Below are 15444 nucleotides of genomic sequence, written 5' to 3' on the forward strand. Positions count from 1 at the left end.
ATGCGAAAAGAGAGGAAAAGAGAGGGAATTCGGAGACGCAATTAATGATCAGAAAATAACAAAGTTTGAACATTAGGCATAAAAAAATATTAGTAACACATAGGCCCCAACATTAATGATTAATGCAAACAATACCAAGTAATTCTCTTAAAAAGCAAAATTTGTCCTCTAGTAATGTCTTTGTAAAGATATATGCTGATTGATCAGTAGTTCCAACAAAAGATAGTTCTATATTTCCCTTAAGAACATGATCTCTAATAAAATGATGCTTGATATCTATATGCTTATCCCTAGATGATGCACAGGATTCTTAGATAGGCAAATAGCACTAGAGTTATCACAAAAAATTGGAATAGGTTTAAAGAATAATTCATAATCACCCAATTGATGAGACATCCATAGTAATTGTGCACAACATTGTCCAATGGCGATATACTCAGTCTCAGTCGTGGATAATGCGACTGATCCTTGCTTTTTACTATTCCAAGATATTAGTGCCTTTCCAAGTAATTGGCATGTTCCACTGGTGCTTTTTCTGTCTTCCTTATCACCTGCAAAATTATCATCTGAAAAACCTTCTAATTTAAAATTGTTAGATCGTGGATACCATAATCCGTGAGAGACAGTTCCAATGAGATATCGAAAATTCTTTTTACTGCAGTCAGATGTGATTCCTTAGGAGCTGACTGAAACCTGGCACATTTACAGATACTAAACATAATATCCGGTCGACTAGCAGTTAGATAAAGAAGTGAGCCAATCATTCCACGATACTTAGTTTCATCAATAGGAATTCCTTGTTCGTCTTTGTCGAGACTTGTTGAAGGACTCATTGGTGTGCCAATAGCTTTAGCATTGCTCATACCGAATTTTTGGATCAACTCCTTTGTATATTTTGTCTGACATATGAACGTTCCTACTTCAGATTGTTGAATTTGAAGTCCAAGAAAGAACGCTAGTTCTCCTATCATACTCATTTCGAACTCATTTTGCATAAAATTTGAAAATTCCTTGCAAAAAGAGGATTAGCACTACCAAAGATAATATCATCAACATAAATTTGAATAATGAGATTACCTTCTGATGATTTTTTTAGAAACAGGGTAGTGTCTACTTTACCTCTTGTAAACCCGTGATCAATAAGAAATGAGTTGAGTCTTTCATACCATGCCCGTGGAGCTTGCTTCAGTCGGCACAACGCTTTGGTCAGCTTATACACATGGTAGGGAAACTTTGAATCTACAAACCCAGGAGGTTGTTTCACGTATACTTCCTCTTCAATGAAACCATTCAAAAAGGCACTTTTAACATCCATCTGGAATATCCTGAATCTCTTAAAGGATGCATATACAAGAAGAATTCGTATAGATTCCAGTCGAGCTACTGGGGCAAAGGTTTCGTCATAGTCGACTCCTTCTTGTTGTGAGTATCCTTGAGCAACTAATCTGGCTTTGTTCCTCACAACTTTTCCATCCTCATTCAGCTTATTTCTTAAGACCCACTTTGTTCCAATTACAGGAGCATTTTCAGGTTTGGGCATCAGTTTCCATACTTGATTTTTGTCGAATTGGTCTAGCTCTTCCTGCATTGCTTGCAACCAGCTTGAGTCTTTTAAAGCTTCCTCTATTTTCTTTGGCTCAATTTGAGAAATCAGTGCTATGTTTGCTTTCTTCTTGAGAGCTCCCCTGGTTTTCATTCCTTCGCTTGGATCTCCTATGCTGAATTTTTTAGGATATTCAGGTTCACTTCTCCATTCATTTGGACGAACTATATGAGTAGTTGAGTTTTCGGAGATTCTGGTTGACTGTTGCTGGTTTTATTAGTTGACACTATCACACCATCAGGTTTATTAGTTGACTATTGAGATTTGCTTGTCTCCTGAATTTCTTGAGTTTGATCTTCATCACCTGCATTAATTCCTTTCTCGGTCGAAGTGTTATTCTCATCAAATATAATATGTACTGATTCTTTCACACACAGTGTGTGTTTATTATAGACTCTAAAAGATATACTATTTAATGAATAACCCAGAAAAATACCTTCATCACTTCTTGGATCGAATTTTCAAGATTGTCCTTACCATTATTGTGAATGAAACACTTGCTTCCAAACGGATGAAAATAACTAATATTTGGTCGTTTACCTTTCCACAATTCATAAGGCGTTTTCTTCAAAATAGGCCTTATGAGACATCGGTTGAGAATATGACATGCAGTACTTACTCCTTCTGGCCAGAGGTGATTTGGTAGTGAATATTCTAGTATCATAGTTCTTGCCATATCTAGCAGGGTCCTATTTTTCCGCTCAACGACTCCATTCTGTTGGGGTAATCTCTGTGCAGAGAAGTTGGGAGTATATCCTTGATCATTATAGAAATCTTTAAATGCTCTGTTTTCAAATTCTCCTCCATGATCACTTTGGATTGTTGTAATCAGATACCCCTTTTCTCTTTCAACCTTCTTACAAAAAATCTCAAACAAATTCAACGCTTCATCTTTATGAGATAAGAAAATCACCCAAGTAAAACATGAGTAATCATCAACAATAACAAAAGCATATCGTTTCCCTCCTATGCTAGCAGTTCTAGTAGGTCCAAATAAATCCATATGAAGCAGTTGCAAAGGCTTAGAAGTAGATACAATATCCTTATTTTTGAAAGAGTTTCTAGTTTGTTTTCCAATTTGACAAGTATCACATATATGATTTCTAGAGAAATTTAGTTTAGGCAAACCAATAATTAAATCATGCTTGGAAAGTTTTTCTATCAAATGCATGCTTCCATGACCAAGTTTCTTATGCCATAACCATGGATCATCAGATATGGTTGTTAAACAGATATGACCATCTATATTTTCAAATCCATCAAGAATATAAATATTTTCATACCTTTTACCTGGGAGGATTATTTTACCTGTCTCATCTTCAATAGCACAACCTATTTTCTTGAACTTTACTTCATACGCTGAGTCGCATAGCTGACTTATACTCAGAAGATTGTAGTTAAGTCCGTCAACAAGATAGACCTCAGTGATATTGTCACGACCCAAACCCCGCTCCGGTCGTGACGGCGCCTCTCGTGAAGACAAGGCAAGCCAACCAACCCAATTTGCCTTTTCAAAATTTGATAAACATGAGTAAACAATTTTAAAGATGATTCAATAATATTACTTAGCGGAAGTACCACCCGAACACAGCCCAAACCGGGGTGTCACAAGTCACGAGCATCTATAAGAGTGTAATTACATCTACAAAGTTTAAAAATACACTGAACAGGAATAATGAACAATAGAGGGAGAAGCGGTGCTGCGAACGCTGGCAGTCACCAAGCTAAACTCCCACAGCTTTGCCTCCAATCAGCCAATACCCGCTACCGGGTGAATAAATACTTGCATCTGCACACGAGGTGCAGGGAGTAAAGTGAATACTCCAACTCAGTGAGTAATAAAGGTAAATAATAACTGAGCGGTAGGAAATCACGTATAACAGATCATCATGCTGTATAGAAGCAGTGTAAACCCTTTTCAGAAAAACAGTGAAGCTGTGAAATCTTTAGAGAAACATCTTAGCTCAGTTTAAAACCTCTTTTAAAAATGGCTTTTTCAGCGGTTACGCAAATGAATGCAAACAAATTGTGCAGATAAGCACAGAACTCCGTCCCTTGGGCACAACACTCAGTATTCAGATAAGGCCAGAATATCAGTTAAATATTGCAAGAAGTAACACAAACAACAGATAATGGCAGACAAATGAAATAAAATAAACACATAAAATAGTACCAGTACCGCTGCGGCGTGCAGCCCGATCCACATACGCTGCGGCGTGCAGCCCGATCCATTTAACGTCGACGGCGCTCACTGGGGTGTGCAGACTCCGGGAGGGGCCCCTTACGGCCTAAGCGCAATATCAAGTCATCTCGTGGCATCAAGTCTAGGCCCTCAGCCTCATATCAGTATCAATATAACACTGTTGCGGCGTGCAGCCCGATCCAAAAGTATCCTCACAACACAGGCCCTCAGCCTTACTCAGTCAAAAATCACATAAGCCCCTCGGGCAACAGTAAAACATGATGCTCAGCCCAAACAATTAGCATTGGAAATATCATTTCAAGCGTTAAAGCAAAATAAACTTGGCTGAGTTTTGAAAACAGTGGAAAAATACATGACTGAGTTCAAGTATGAAATCAAGCAATGAGGAAATATCAACAACCATCCCCGAAAGGGTTCAAATAGTTGGCACGAAGCCCAAATATGGCAATCAGCCCAAATCATGATGATAACAAGTAAGTTTCAGTCAAATATGCAGTTAAATCATCAGTCGGGACGGACCAAGTCACAATCCCCAATAGTAAAAGACCTCACGCTCGTCATCCAGCGCGTGTCTCACCTCAATATAGCACTACGATGTGCAATCCGGGGTTTCAAACCCTCAGGATATCACTTACAATCATTACTCACCTCGAACCGGCGAAATCTCTAGCTCGCGACGCCTTTGCCTCTCAAATCGGCCTCCACGCGCGTCGAATCTATCCAAAATCAGAACGAATATATCACAATATGCTAAGGGAACAAAGCCCAAGGGAAAACAATCGAAAAATATCAAAATTCCCGAAATTAGCAAAACCCGAGCCCCGGGCCCACTTCTCAAAACTCAAAAATTTTCACATCAACGGGTTCCTTATCTCGCCACGAGTCTATACATATCAAGAACTCCCAAATCCGAGCTCAAGTGACCCATCAAAACTCAATTTGAAATATCAAAACTCAAGCCCTAGTTCTTCCCCTTTTTGCTAAGTTTTCATGAATTTCTAGGTTGATTCTACAATTAAATCATGATTTTAGTTCATAGAACTTACCTCCAATCAATCCTCTTCGAAACCCTCTTCAATTCTCGTCCAAGAGCTCTCAAAAATGCTCAACAATTGTGAAAAATAACTTAGACTCGCGGAGGAAATGCTTTAAAAACTATTCTGCCCAGGTGACAATTTCTTCTATGCGAACGCGAGGGCCTTCTCGCGTTCGCGATGCACAAAAATTCCACTGACCCATTTTACCCTTCGCGAACGTGGTTCCTCATCCGCGAACTCAATGCTCTAACTGATACAACAACACGAACGCGAGCCTTATGCCGCGAACGCGAAGAACAAATATTACGGGACCTCAAATCCTTCTATGCGAACGCGAGCAGCCTTCCGCGAACGCGAAGCACCAGCTCTCAGACCTATGCGATTGCGAACCACTGAGTGCGAACGCGATGAACAAAGTTCCAGCCTCCCAATTTTTCCTTTACGCGACCCCCCCCCCTGATCGCGATGAACACAATCTCTGCAACACATTAGCTGGAAAATCTGCAACTTCCAAATGCTAGAATTGGTCCGTTTGACCATCCGAAATCACCCCGAGGCCCTTGAGACCTCAAACAAAAGTGCCAACCCATCCTAAAACATCACCCAAACTCGTTCCAATCATCAAAACACATCAAACAACATTAAAATCATCAATTCTCATCGAATCCAAGCCTAAGTTCTTATGAAACTTCCGAAACACGCTTTCGACCAAAAACCCGACCAAACGACGACCGAATGACCTGAAATTTTGCACACACATCACAAATGACATAACGAAGCTACAGCAACTCTCGGAATTCCATTCCGACCCTCGGATTAAAATCTCACCTATCAACCGGAATTCGCCAAAATACTAACTTTGCCAATTCAAGCCAAATCCTTCCACGGACTTCCGAAATGCATTCCGATCGCGCTCCTAAGTCATAAATCACCCAACGAAGCTAACCAAATCATAAAAAATCCGATCCGAGCTCATATACCAATAAGTCAACTCTTGGTCAAACCTTTCAAATTCAAAGTTTTCAACTGAGACTGTTCTTTTCAAATCCATTCCGTTTCTCCTGAAAACCAAAACCAACGATCTACGACGGCCATAATACATTACTCGGGGCAAGTCATGCCCGAAAACTGGCAATCAAAGTGCAAAAGCTCAAAACGACCGGTCGGATCGTTACATATATCACAATTATTATTGAACGGACTGTTCCAGTACCGACTATTTTTCCTTTTGTATCATCACCGAACATAACACTTCCTCCATCTATTTTTGTAAGTTCCTTAAACAAGTTTATTGTCACCTGTCATGTGACTGGAACACGCACTATCTAAGTACCATTTTCCTTTGCGACTCCTCCTGTGGTGTTCCTGCAAAACATAGTGATTACTTTCTTTTAGGCACCCAAGCTTGCTTGGGTCCTGGTTGGTTAGTATTACAAGACTCAAGATTGTTTTTGGGTCTCCAAATCCATCCTGAAATATTTGATTTACGAAATCGACAAAAGAAATATTTATGTCCACTTTTGTTACAGTAGTGACACGTAACTCCTGATCCATTTTTGGATCTTTCATTAGTGTTAGTACTAGTGGACTCTGTTCTGGCTGGTCTTTCTCCAGTTGACTTGTAAGTCACCTGGTTTGACCTGACAGAACTACGATCAGTAGATTTGTGCATGCCATTGAGTTGCATTTGCAATTTCTCAAACTCTTCTTGAAGTACTTATTTTTCAATTTCACATACTTCATGTTTGAGTTTCCAGTCTTTTACCTCTTTGTTGAGTCTCTTTAGTTCATTCATCATTTTTTGAGACTCTTTCAAAGTAAGGTCAAGAATATCCTGCAATTCATTACAACTTTCAGAGTTATAAGATCTTACCTCGCTTGTTTCACCTCGTGCCATGAAACGGTTCTCGTTGTCATCTTTGCATTCATCGTCTGAAGTGTCCTCATTTGTCCAGCATCCTAAGAGTTTGTTCATGTCGTTTTCCAGAATTGTCGTGAAGCAAAGATTTGCTATTTCTTCGTGTTTTGAACTGTCTTCATCACTCCAGCTTCCAAATGATTTGTTCTTGTTGAAGCCTATGGAAATTTTTCTTTTTAGATCAGGACATTCAGCTTGAACATGTCCAAATCTTCCACACTCATAGCATTTGCCATCATTTTTGTCTTGTTCATTATATTGCCCGGATCGCCTGGGTGGCATCCTTCATCTTCTCGCATTCCTGTATCTTCTCATTAAACCATCCATGTTTCTTGACACCATGGCAATCTCTTCTTGAAGAGCTTCAGGGTCATCATCGATATCATTTTCTTCTTTTTCAGTTGTGGCCTTGAATGCAACTGTTTTCTTCTTTTCTTCTTGGTTTGTTTTCTTGAGATGAGTTTTCTCGAATGCTATGATTTCTCCTCGAAGTTCATCATATGATAGCTTATTCAGATCCTGTGATTCAAGTGTTACCACTTTTGTCTGCCAAGTAGTAGGTAGGCTTCTAAGAATCTTCCTAACTTGATCACCACTTCAGTATGGTTTGCCAAAAGCTTTTAGATCGCTAATAGTTTTGCTGAATCTGGCAAACATTTCTTCGGTAGAGTCTCCTTCTTTCATCTGAAAGAGTTCATAGTCATGAACCAACATGTTGATATGTGTTTCCTTTACTTTGCTGGTTCCTTCATACGTAACTTCAAGTTTATCCCACATCTCTTTGGTTGTATCGCAACTAGAGATTTTCTCATACTCTTCACCACTTATAGCATTGTAAAGCAAATTCCTTGCCTTATTGTTAACTTGCACAACTGCCATTTGCTCATCTGTATATGATCTATATCTTCAGGATCAGCAAGTGATTGAGCGACGGCCGGCAGAGGATAGTTCCCCTTTTTGATAACTCTCCAGACTTTAACATCATAGGCCTTTGCGTATATTTCCATACGCACTTTCTAGTGAGAGGAATGTTGTCCGTTGAAGTACAATGGTCTCACTTTCGATGTTCCTTCTTGGAAGAGTGCTCCGATAATAACTTAATTTGCCATGATCTTTTCTCAAGCTTTTAAGCAAAAGAAAAATGTGAGTCAAGCTCTGATACCAATTGAAAGTACAAGAGGGGGGGGTGAATGGTTTATTTTTATATTTTAATCGCTACAAGTTGACTAGTTTTCTAATTAGTCGACTAGATGTAATAACGTGATAACAGTAAGAGCAGAATCTAAGATGCAGAAATAAAGTGCAGGAATTAAAGACACCGGAATTTTTATACTAGTTCGCATTCAATGTGATCCTAGTCCAGTCCTCTTGGGTTGCAAGGGAGTTCTCTTTCAGTGAATGAGTTTCTTGAGTACAAAGTGAATGGTGTGGTTTACACCAATGGCTCAGTTCCTATATCACTCGTTTCTTTTTTATACAATGCCTCAGCAATTTTTTTTCTCTTTCTTCTCTAACTTGTTACACAATAGATCTAGTAGAACTACAATGTTCGTTTGCAGTAGAACAAAGAGAGGGTATTTGGTTCGATCAAAGTATATTTGTCTAAGCCTTAAGGATGTGTATAAATACTTTGTAGGAGACCGTTTGCTGAAGAGATTTGATCCTTGGAAAGAGATTGATTCTTTCCAAGAATAAGGTTATTTGTCGTTGCTCTTCCTTGATGAGAGGGCATTGATAGCTTTCCTTCTATAGATCTTGATGACGTGGGTTTACTCCTTGATTGTTGGTCCTTCCGAAAATAGCAGCTTGCCGTTGCTCTTCCTTGATGAGAGGGCATTGATAGCTTTCCTCCTATAGGCCTTGATAACGCGGGTTTACTCCTCGATTATTGGTCCTTCCGAAAATAGCAGCTTGATTGACCATCTTGCAAGATCTTCGATGCTTCTTTCCGTTTCAATCAATCTCTGATTGATTCCCTTTCCGAATCTCTAGTTGGTTAATTTTATTCCTTCCTTTTGATTTCTTCAATCCTGGATGCTTTCCTTGAATTCCTATACCAAAAGCAGTTATATTATTTTTCATCACTAAAACTAAAACTTAACACAAATCACCTCCAATCTTCCTCAAATTTTGTATATTGACTTATCTATATGTTTTCAATGAATTACAACTATACCCATTGAAAAAGTTTCTTTTCTGCTTAAATTTTTGGAATATTGTATTTTTTTTTTATTTCACCACCTTATTTGCTACCTCATCCATGAAATTTCATTTTCGTCTTGCATCTAATGTTGCTAATCACACTTAAAAATGTGAAATGTGATTTTTGCATATGATTCTTTGAGAGAAAGAACCTTATTTATTTGGTTTTTTAATGTTTATTTGTACTTGGCTAGTTTTGGTAAGTCTATGACTAATGGCTAGAGGTTGATAAGTTGAGACTTACTTGGGATACATGTGTAAGTTTCCCTTTGCTTACCGGGATTAGCAAAATAATCCGTAAAATTCAGTATTATTTTATCATCTGTTTGGTTAAAATTTCTTTTCAAATACAAGTAATACCAGTATGATTTTATACCTCAAGTCCAATATTATTTTACACCAGAATAACCTCGATTTCATCTTTCCATTTTATATTTACTTTAACAAGGGTAAATTTGTGAACTTTTGTATTATACACAGTACATCCAGTCTTTGATGCAATGAACTAAACATCCGCTAAAAAAATCATTAGCACTAAATAATCCAGCGATTATTAATCCCCATATCACAACTCAACAGTGAACTCTGCATAACTTTGTCAGCGAACCAAACATCACTCTCCTAAGTGTCTGCCTCCCCAGCTTAGTGGGACACAACGGAGACCATCAATGCCAAACATTATATACAGAACTTGCTCATATAGCAAAGAACAACCTGATGCCACAATGAAAGAGAAGCAGCACATTGCGATAGTTGCAAAACGAAAATGGCCATAACAAGAAATCAAGAATCATTACTCTTAAGGTGAAGGATTACCGCGTGGTTAATGCCCTCTTGATTTATCAGTAGTGTATTCTGATTCCCTTGTGCAGATAACCAAAGAATCAACATAACTCCTCCTGCTATGGACTATGAGCTTGTGGGATCCTCAAAGTAGTCCTCACAAAGTGCTAAACTAAAGCAACTACAAAGCCCATTTCTCCACCTCTTACTTCCATTACATATTGTGTGCTTAACTTGTTTGAACAGTCGAGTCATAAGGTAACACCTCACACTTCGACAGTCATCAATTAAGTGGAATCTGTACAATATGTTACAACAAGACTTCCAGCCAACACTCATCTGCCGGCAAGAGTGTATAATCATATAAAAAAGAAAAGTGCTACCATCTTTCATCTCCAACCCAATTGTTCTTCTCCTTTGGCCCAGTAGGGCCTTCCTCCTTAAACAGTTCCACTGGCAACTTATCAAAAATATTCTGCACTGAATTTCGGACCATCACTGGCAAGCGATCTACAATTTTCTCAAGCTCCTTTCTTGAGTCGTAAATAATGGTTGGACCCCACTCTCTCATATATTGTAACCAACATGGCTCACTGACAGCTCCATGTCCGAGATACTCTGCTGCCATAATTTCATATTGGGTACTAGAATCTACGCAAAGGTTACTGCGGGCAGCATCATTTCTAATTCCAATCCCTAGCTTTGAGGACCCTTGCATGTAATTTCCAGGATGAGGAAAGCTAGCATGACCATTTTTTGATGAATAAACAGTAGCTTTATTTCCTGCAATAAACTCCAAATCATAAGCATCCACCCATTCACCACCGCTGTGCTGAGAAAAATAGATACTCCACAGCTCCCCTGTGAAATTGCTCACTCGAAGAGTGAAATGCTCCCAGTCACCTACATGCTGACCAATTTTGCTAAGAGGAACATTCACTAGGCCTACCTTCAGAGTGGCTGGCCCATTGAAGGGGCAAAAAATCCACATCGCTATATCCGTGAAAGTTCCACCTAAGGCTGGCTTCACATGAACATAAAGTTTTGCACTCTGTAAATTTCCAAACTTGACAATCTCCCTTCGAACATCGCTTGGCAAATCAATCCAATATTGGCCATCATTTGTCCCACCGCCAGGTAAATTGGATCCGTCAGGCTCGATAGGCTTAACAACTGAATCACCTCTCGTATAGAGCAATGCACCGTTGTCAAAGAACCATTGTACAGAAGATGGAAGATAGACCTCGTCTGGATGGAAAAATAAAGTAGGACCATAGTGCCTAATGATCGCATGAATCTGATCAAGGTTTGGCATTCCTTGTAAACTCGTATCAAAGCTCTTTAAGCATGCAATGCTTAGCTCTTCCCCAGTGCTCCAATAGCAACTGCAGAAAAAGGTACCAGCTGAAATACCTTTCCCATGCATTCCTCTATGCCGCGGTCTTATGCTCCAAACTGCCAGTACTTCTGAAAGCACAGAGGTGGTTTTGAGTATCAGGCGGTGAGTTTCACATTCATCAGTGAGGTCACCTCGAACACATTTAACTTCCCCTAACTCAGGTTTAACAGGCTTATTAGTCGCAATGAACCCCAGGGCTTTATAACCTTCAGGCGGTTGCGGTAACCAGAAGTAACCAGATCCATCAAAGTTTTCTTCACTTCCAACATCAGAACTACTCCACACTAACGTGTAATCTAGGGGATCCTGAAGTGCAGATAAACAAGGATTTCCGTTGCAATGATCCCCTGCCTCAGGTTTAGCCACTTCCCGAGCAACAAGTACATATCCTCGTAGAGGCTTGTTGTTAGGTTGGCAGTAGTGGCCAAGGCTAAAAAATCCATCTGGCACCCCCCTTGGCTTATAAAAGCTAACACCCTGTTTCCGGTCTTGTGACAGATTACAACCACAGACAAACTCAAACTTGCTAATTTTATGAACCTCCAATTCCCCTAGTTTAATTATTCCACTAGCAAATCCTGTAGCTGAACATTCTAAGACAGAAAACGGAAGACAAATTTGCATTAGAAGTGTTATTTTCTTAATTCATGTGGAAACAGAGGAAAAGATATAGGTTCTTATGCAATCCACTAACATGATTCTTACAGTCCATTGAGGTACAAGTTAATTGCACAACCCATAAACAGATGCATTATATCATGTGACTCTGAAAACTAATGCAAGTCCAAGAACATATAATATCTTCTCCCAGAAAAAGAAAGAAATAGAATCAGTAATTCTTAATTTTAACAACATCCTGATTTTATAGTCAGAACTTAATCATGAAGAAAACTAGGTGCATTGGATAAATATTGAAACCAGTAACATATAAGATTTTGTTGATCAAACAAACCATGCGGAACAAATTATTTTTTTATTTATTTTCCAGCTCATTATCTCTCTATTGCTGAATGCTGATCAATCAAAGAACTTCAGCAACATCTTCCCAAACTAAGCGTACTTCATTGACAGCTCTAGGTATTGAAAAACTTGTAGGGACCTTTTAAGAAGGGGAAAATAGGATAAAAATGAAGCCATGGCATGAAAGAAACTACCAGTTAAGCATGCTGCACACTCAATAACATGCTTGGAATTACAATAAAGACTACATTCTTTTCTTTACCATGATAAAAGAATCAAATGTTGCAACAACCTCATGCAGCTTTAGCATATACTATTCTTCTATTGAACAGTACAGAAACATATTTAAAGTTGATCATTGTGAGCCATTAAACCACACTGTAAACAAGAACCTCGTGGAATGCTGAGCCAATTAGTTGAAACTAAGATAAACAGATAAAAGATCTAATACATAATCGCGTTATTGCAGCATGCCACTAAAAGCCCCTCTGGTATTGATGTGTAATTTCTAATGAACAAAAAGATATGTTCTTCTTTCCATGTTTTCAATGTAAAGTAGGCATACAAATTATTGAAAGCAGTGGTCACATAACAGAAGATTAAACCCCACATCTTAGATCAAAAGTGTAGTTATCCAGAAGGTTTATAAGCATTTTGTCAAATCCAAGTGACTCCTTTAATTAGATTGCATAGATAGATTATCAGCTTAAAAATAGTCAAACTATGAGATTGGATACATAAAATTTATGTAGCTCGCGAAACTAATTAAACATTATGGCACAGTTGATTGAATTAATTGAACTTTAAAGTGACTATTTTACAACAAAATTCTAAAAATAACAATTGACAGCCAAAAGAAACATCAACAGGGATTCCCAATTGGCATACCTTGAGGCCATTGTGGGATGGGTGCAGGCAGAAGAAATGTGTCAGGTTCTCGAGAAGAGAGATCTGAAATTCTGCTCCAACGGAAGCATTTACACCCAAACATATTGTAGCCCAACACACCCCCACCCCTACCCCCTCTTTTTCTTTTCTTCTCAATTCTCTCCCAACACCTGTTCAAATTAAGTGTTTTCTCTCGATTTAGATGAGTGCATCTCTATAAAGATCAGTTTTTTAGAATACCCAATTGTTCTGGGATGAATCTTTATGCATGTAATGAGTAGAATATTGTTTTTCTGGGAATCAATAGTTCCGTGTCTTTCTGTTTCCGTAGGATGTAGGAAAGAGATTGGACGATGAATGACGACGTCAACTGTTGTTTTCGAGTCCTCACCACTCACCAGCATTTTATAGGTTACGGGCCCCCCTTACTCATACAGGCCTAATAGAGCTATTCAAGCTGGATTTCATCCCTCTAGGCCCATTAATGTTAAATGCAATTCTTTATTTTCATTCTATGTTGCAGTGTTTGATGGTAAAAACTTAATGGTACGTAATAGAGAAATTTTTATAAAGCACTATTTTTTAGTGGTAATTAGTTATCTATAGATATAATTTGTTATATTACGGATTGTAGATACGTTTCTGTTGTTATAAGATGTATTAGATGTATTTAAGTTACTGTATTCATGAATACAATAGCAAAAATAGGCGTGAATCAGGGAAGTCCAGCTAATCAGTTGTTGTATTCGAGTGTATTCGACCGTATTCATGGCGTGAAACATGGGATTACAGCTGGACAGATTATTGTATTCGACTGTATTCACGACGTGAAACAGGGGATTACACTGTTTTTAAACGGAAAGTGAATCAATTAACATAATAGACTCCTAATATAACTCAACAAACTCAATTATAACACACAAATTTTGTATTTCCAATTATAAAAAAGATTCTCAACCGAAAAACACCCCAAAAGCATAGCAATCTTCAAAGAAATTATATAATACATTTGAATACATAAATTATATTAATTAAAAAAATATATGAATACATTAATGGAATATAGCGAGACAGTGAATACAATGAAATATATGGAATACAACCGAGATACACTGAAATACAATGAAAAGAAGAAGACGATGAATACAACAAAATACATGGAAATACTACGAGATATATTGAAATACACTCAAAAAAAAAAGGTAACAGAATCTTCAAGTTGCTCGGCCCCAAACTCCGTCGTCTTTGTTCAAGAACAACCCTAATGTCGTCTCGTCGAGAGGGCCACGATTCTGATTCGAAACTCTCAAAAGCCGATGCAGAATTACAGAGGTCAGTGGATAGAAGACGACTCATTACCCAATCAAAAGGCAGACATAGGCTAGCGAAAGGTAATGAATCTAAGGAAGAGAATAACCACCATAGTGAAGGATCGTCGAATTCTGTAGAATCAACTGGACTTGAATACCTGGAAAACATCCAATTTTTGGTCGACTGCCTACTCTATCAAAACCAATCAATGTGGATAGATTACTTAGAGCCCATAACTGTAGAATAATACCACAGAGAAAGAGACATGAAAAAACAAAATATAAAACGAGAGAGAAAAATAATACAAGGAGTAGGGGTGTTCATAAAAATCCGAAAAATCGAACCAAACCGAAAACCAAACCAAACCGACCAAAAAAACCGATACTTTTTGGTTTGGTTTGGTTTTGGTTTTGTATTTTAAAAACCGATCAAATTTGGTTTGGTTTTGGTTTAAATCAGAAAAAAACCGAACCAAACCGACTATGGAGTAGCTATTTCAAATTTATTATTACACCTACATATATGTATATTGTTATACAAAGTTTCAAAAAATTTATGGTAAATGTTAATAGTTTGCACTTTTAATATAGTTCCTTACCTTTACATTCTAGTTTGATTGGTTGTTTTCTTTTGTTTGTGTAAGAATCCATTTCGTGTTAAAAATAACATATTTTTAATTAGGTCCTTAAATTATTCATCACTATTTGATTCAATTATCATCAATATATCTTGGTAAATAATAGATTTCTCAAAGGGCAATTGATTTGATAGTGTTACATTGAAAATGTGGTCGCCGGAATATGTGTTTGGTAGTGTATGTCTTATATTTAAGAAAAAACCGACAAATAACCGAAAAAACCGAAAAACCAACATAAACCGAATCGAGAAAAACCGACTTAATTGGTTTGGTTTGGTTCTAATATTTGAAAAACCGACTTACTTAGTTTGGTTTCTTTTTAAGGAAAAACTGATCCAAACCGAACCATGAACACCCCTAACAAGGAGTATTTTATGGTTTAAGGGTAGGAGGGAGTCAAAAGGTAGCTATGGAATATAATTTTTTAAAAGGTTATTTATTTAAAATAATTAAGGTATCAACCTTTGCTATAGGAGGTAAAAATTCCTACATAATATTTATAT

The 15444-nt window shown here is 37.9% G+C and overlaps 1 protein-coding gene across 2 annotated transcripts; it reads right to left on the reverse strand.

Annotated features, from left to right (window-relative positions):
• Nucleotides 8481–13365, reverse strand: LOC109235342. 2 transcript variants are annotated; one of them, XR_002069374.1, is made up of 3 exons: nt 12994–13365; nt 9780–11738; nt 8481–8812 (listed from the first exon to the last, which is right to left on the reverse strand). XR_002069374.1 is itself a non-coding variant. In XM_019401407.1 (2 exons), the coding sequence occupies exons 1-2, from the start codon at nt 13094–13096 to the stop codon at nt 10126–10128; spliced, it is 1716 nt and encodes a 571-aa protein (XP_019256952.1). In that variant the 5' UTR covers nt 13097–13365; the 3' UTR covers nt 9369–10125. The 2 variants fall into 2 exon arrangements, 1 of the variants encoding a protein (XP_019256952.1); XM_019401407.1 differs by lacking the exon at nt 8481–8812 and having other exon boundaries at nt 9369–11738.

The sequence above is a fragment of the Nicotiana attenuata genome, chromosome 12, assembly GCF_001879085.1.
Source record: "Nicotiana attenuata strain UT chromosome 12, NIATTr2, whole genome shotgun sequence".
Classification (NCBI taxonomy): domain Eukaryota; kingdom Viridiplantae; phylum Streptophyta; class Magnoliopsida; order Solanales; family Solanaceae; genus Nicotiana; species Nicotiana attenuata.

What these genes read in the sequence shown, in the direction of transcription:
- LOC109235342 (XM_019401407.1), bottom strand. Translation starts at nt 13,096, where the DNA reads ATGTTTGGGTGTAAATGCTTCCGTTGGAGCAGAATTTCAGATCTCTCT. An exon ending in CATCCCACAATGGCCTCAAG is followed by an intron (nt 11,739 to 12,993) that starts GTATGCCAATTG and finishes TTTCTGTCTTAG; the next exon opens with AATGTTCAGCTACAGGATTT.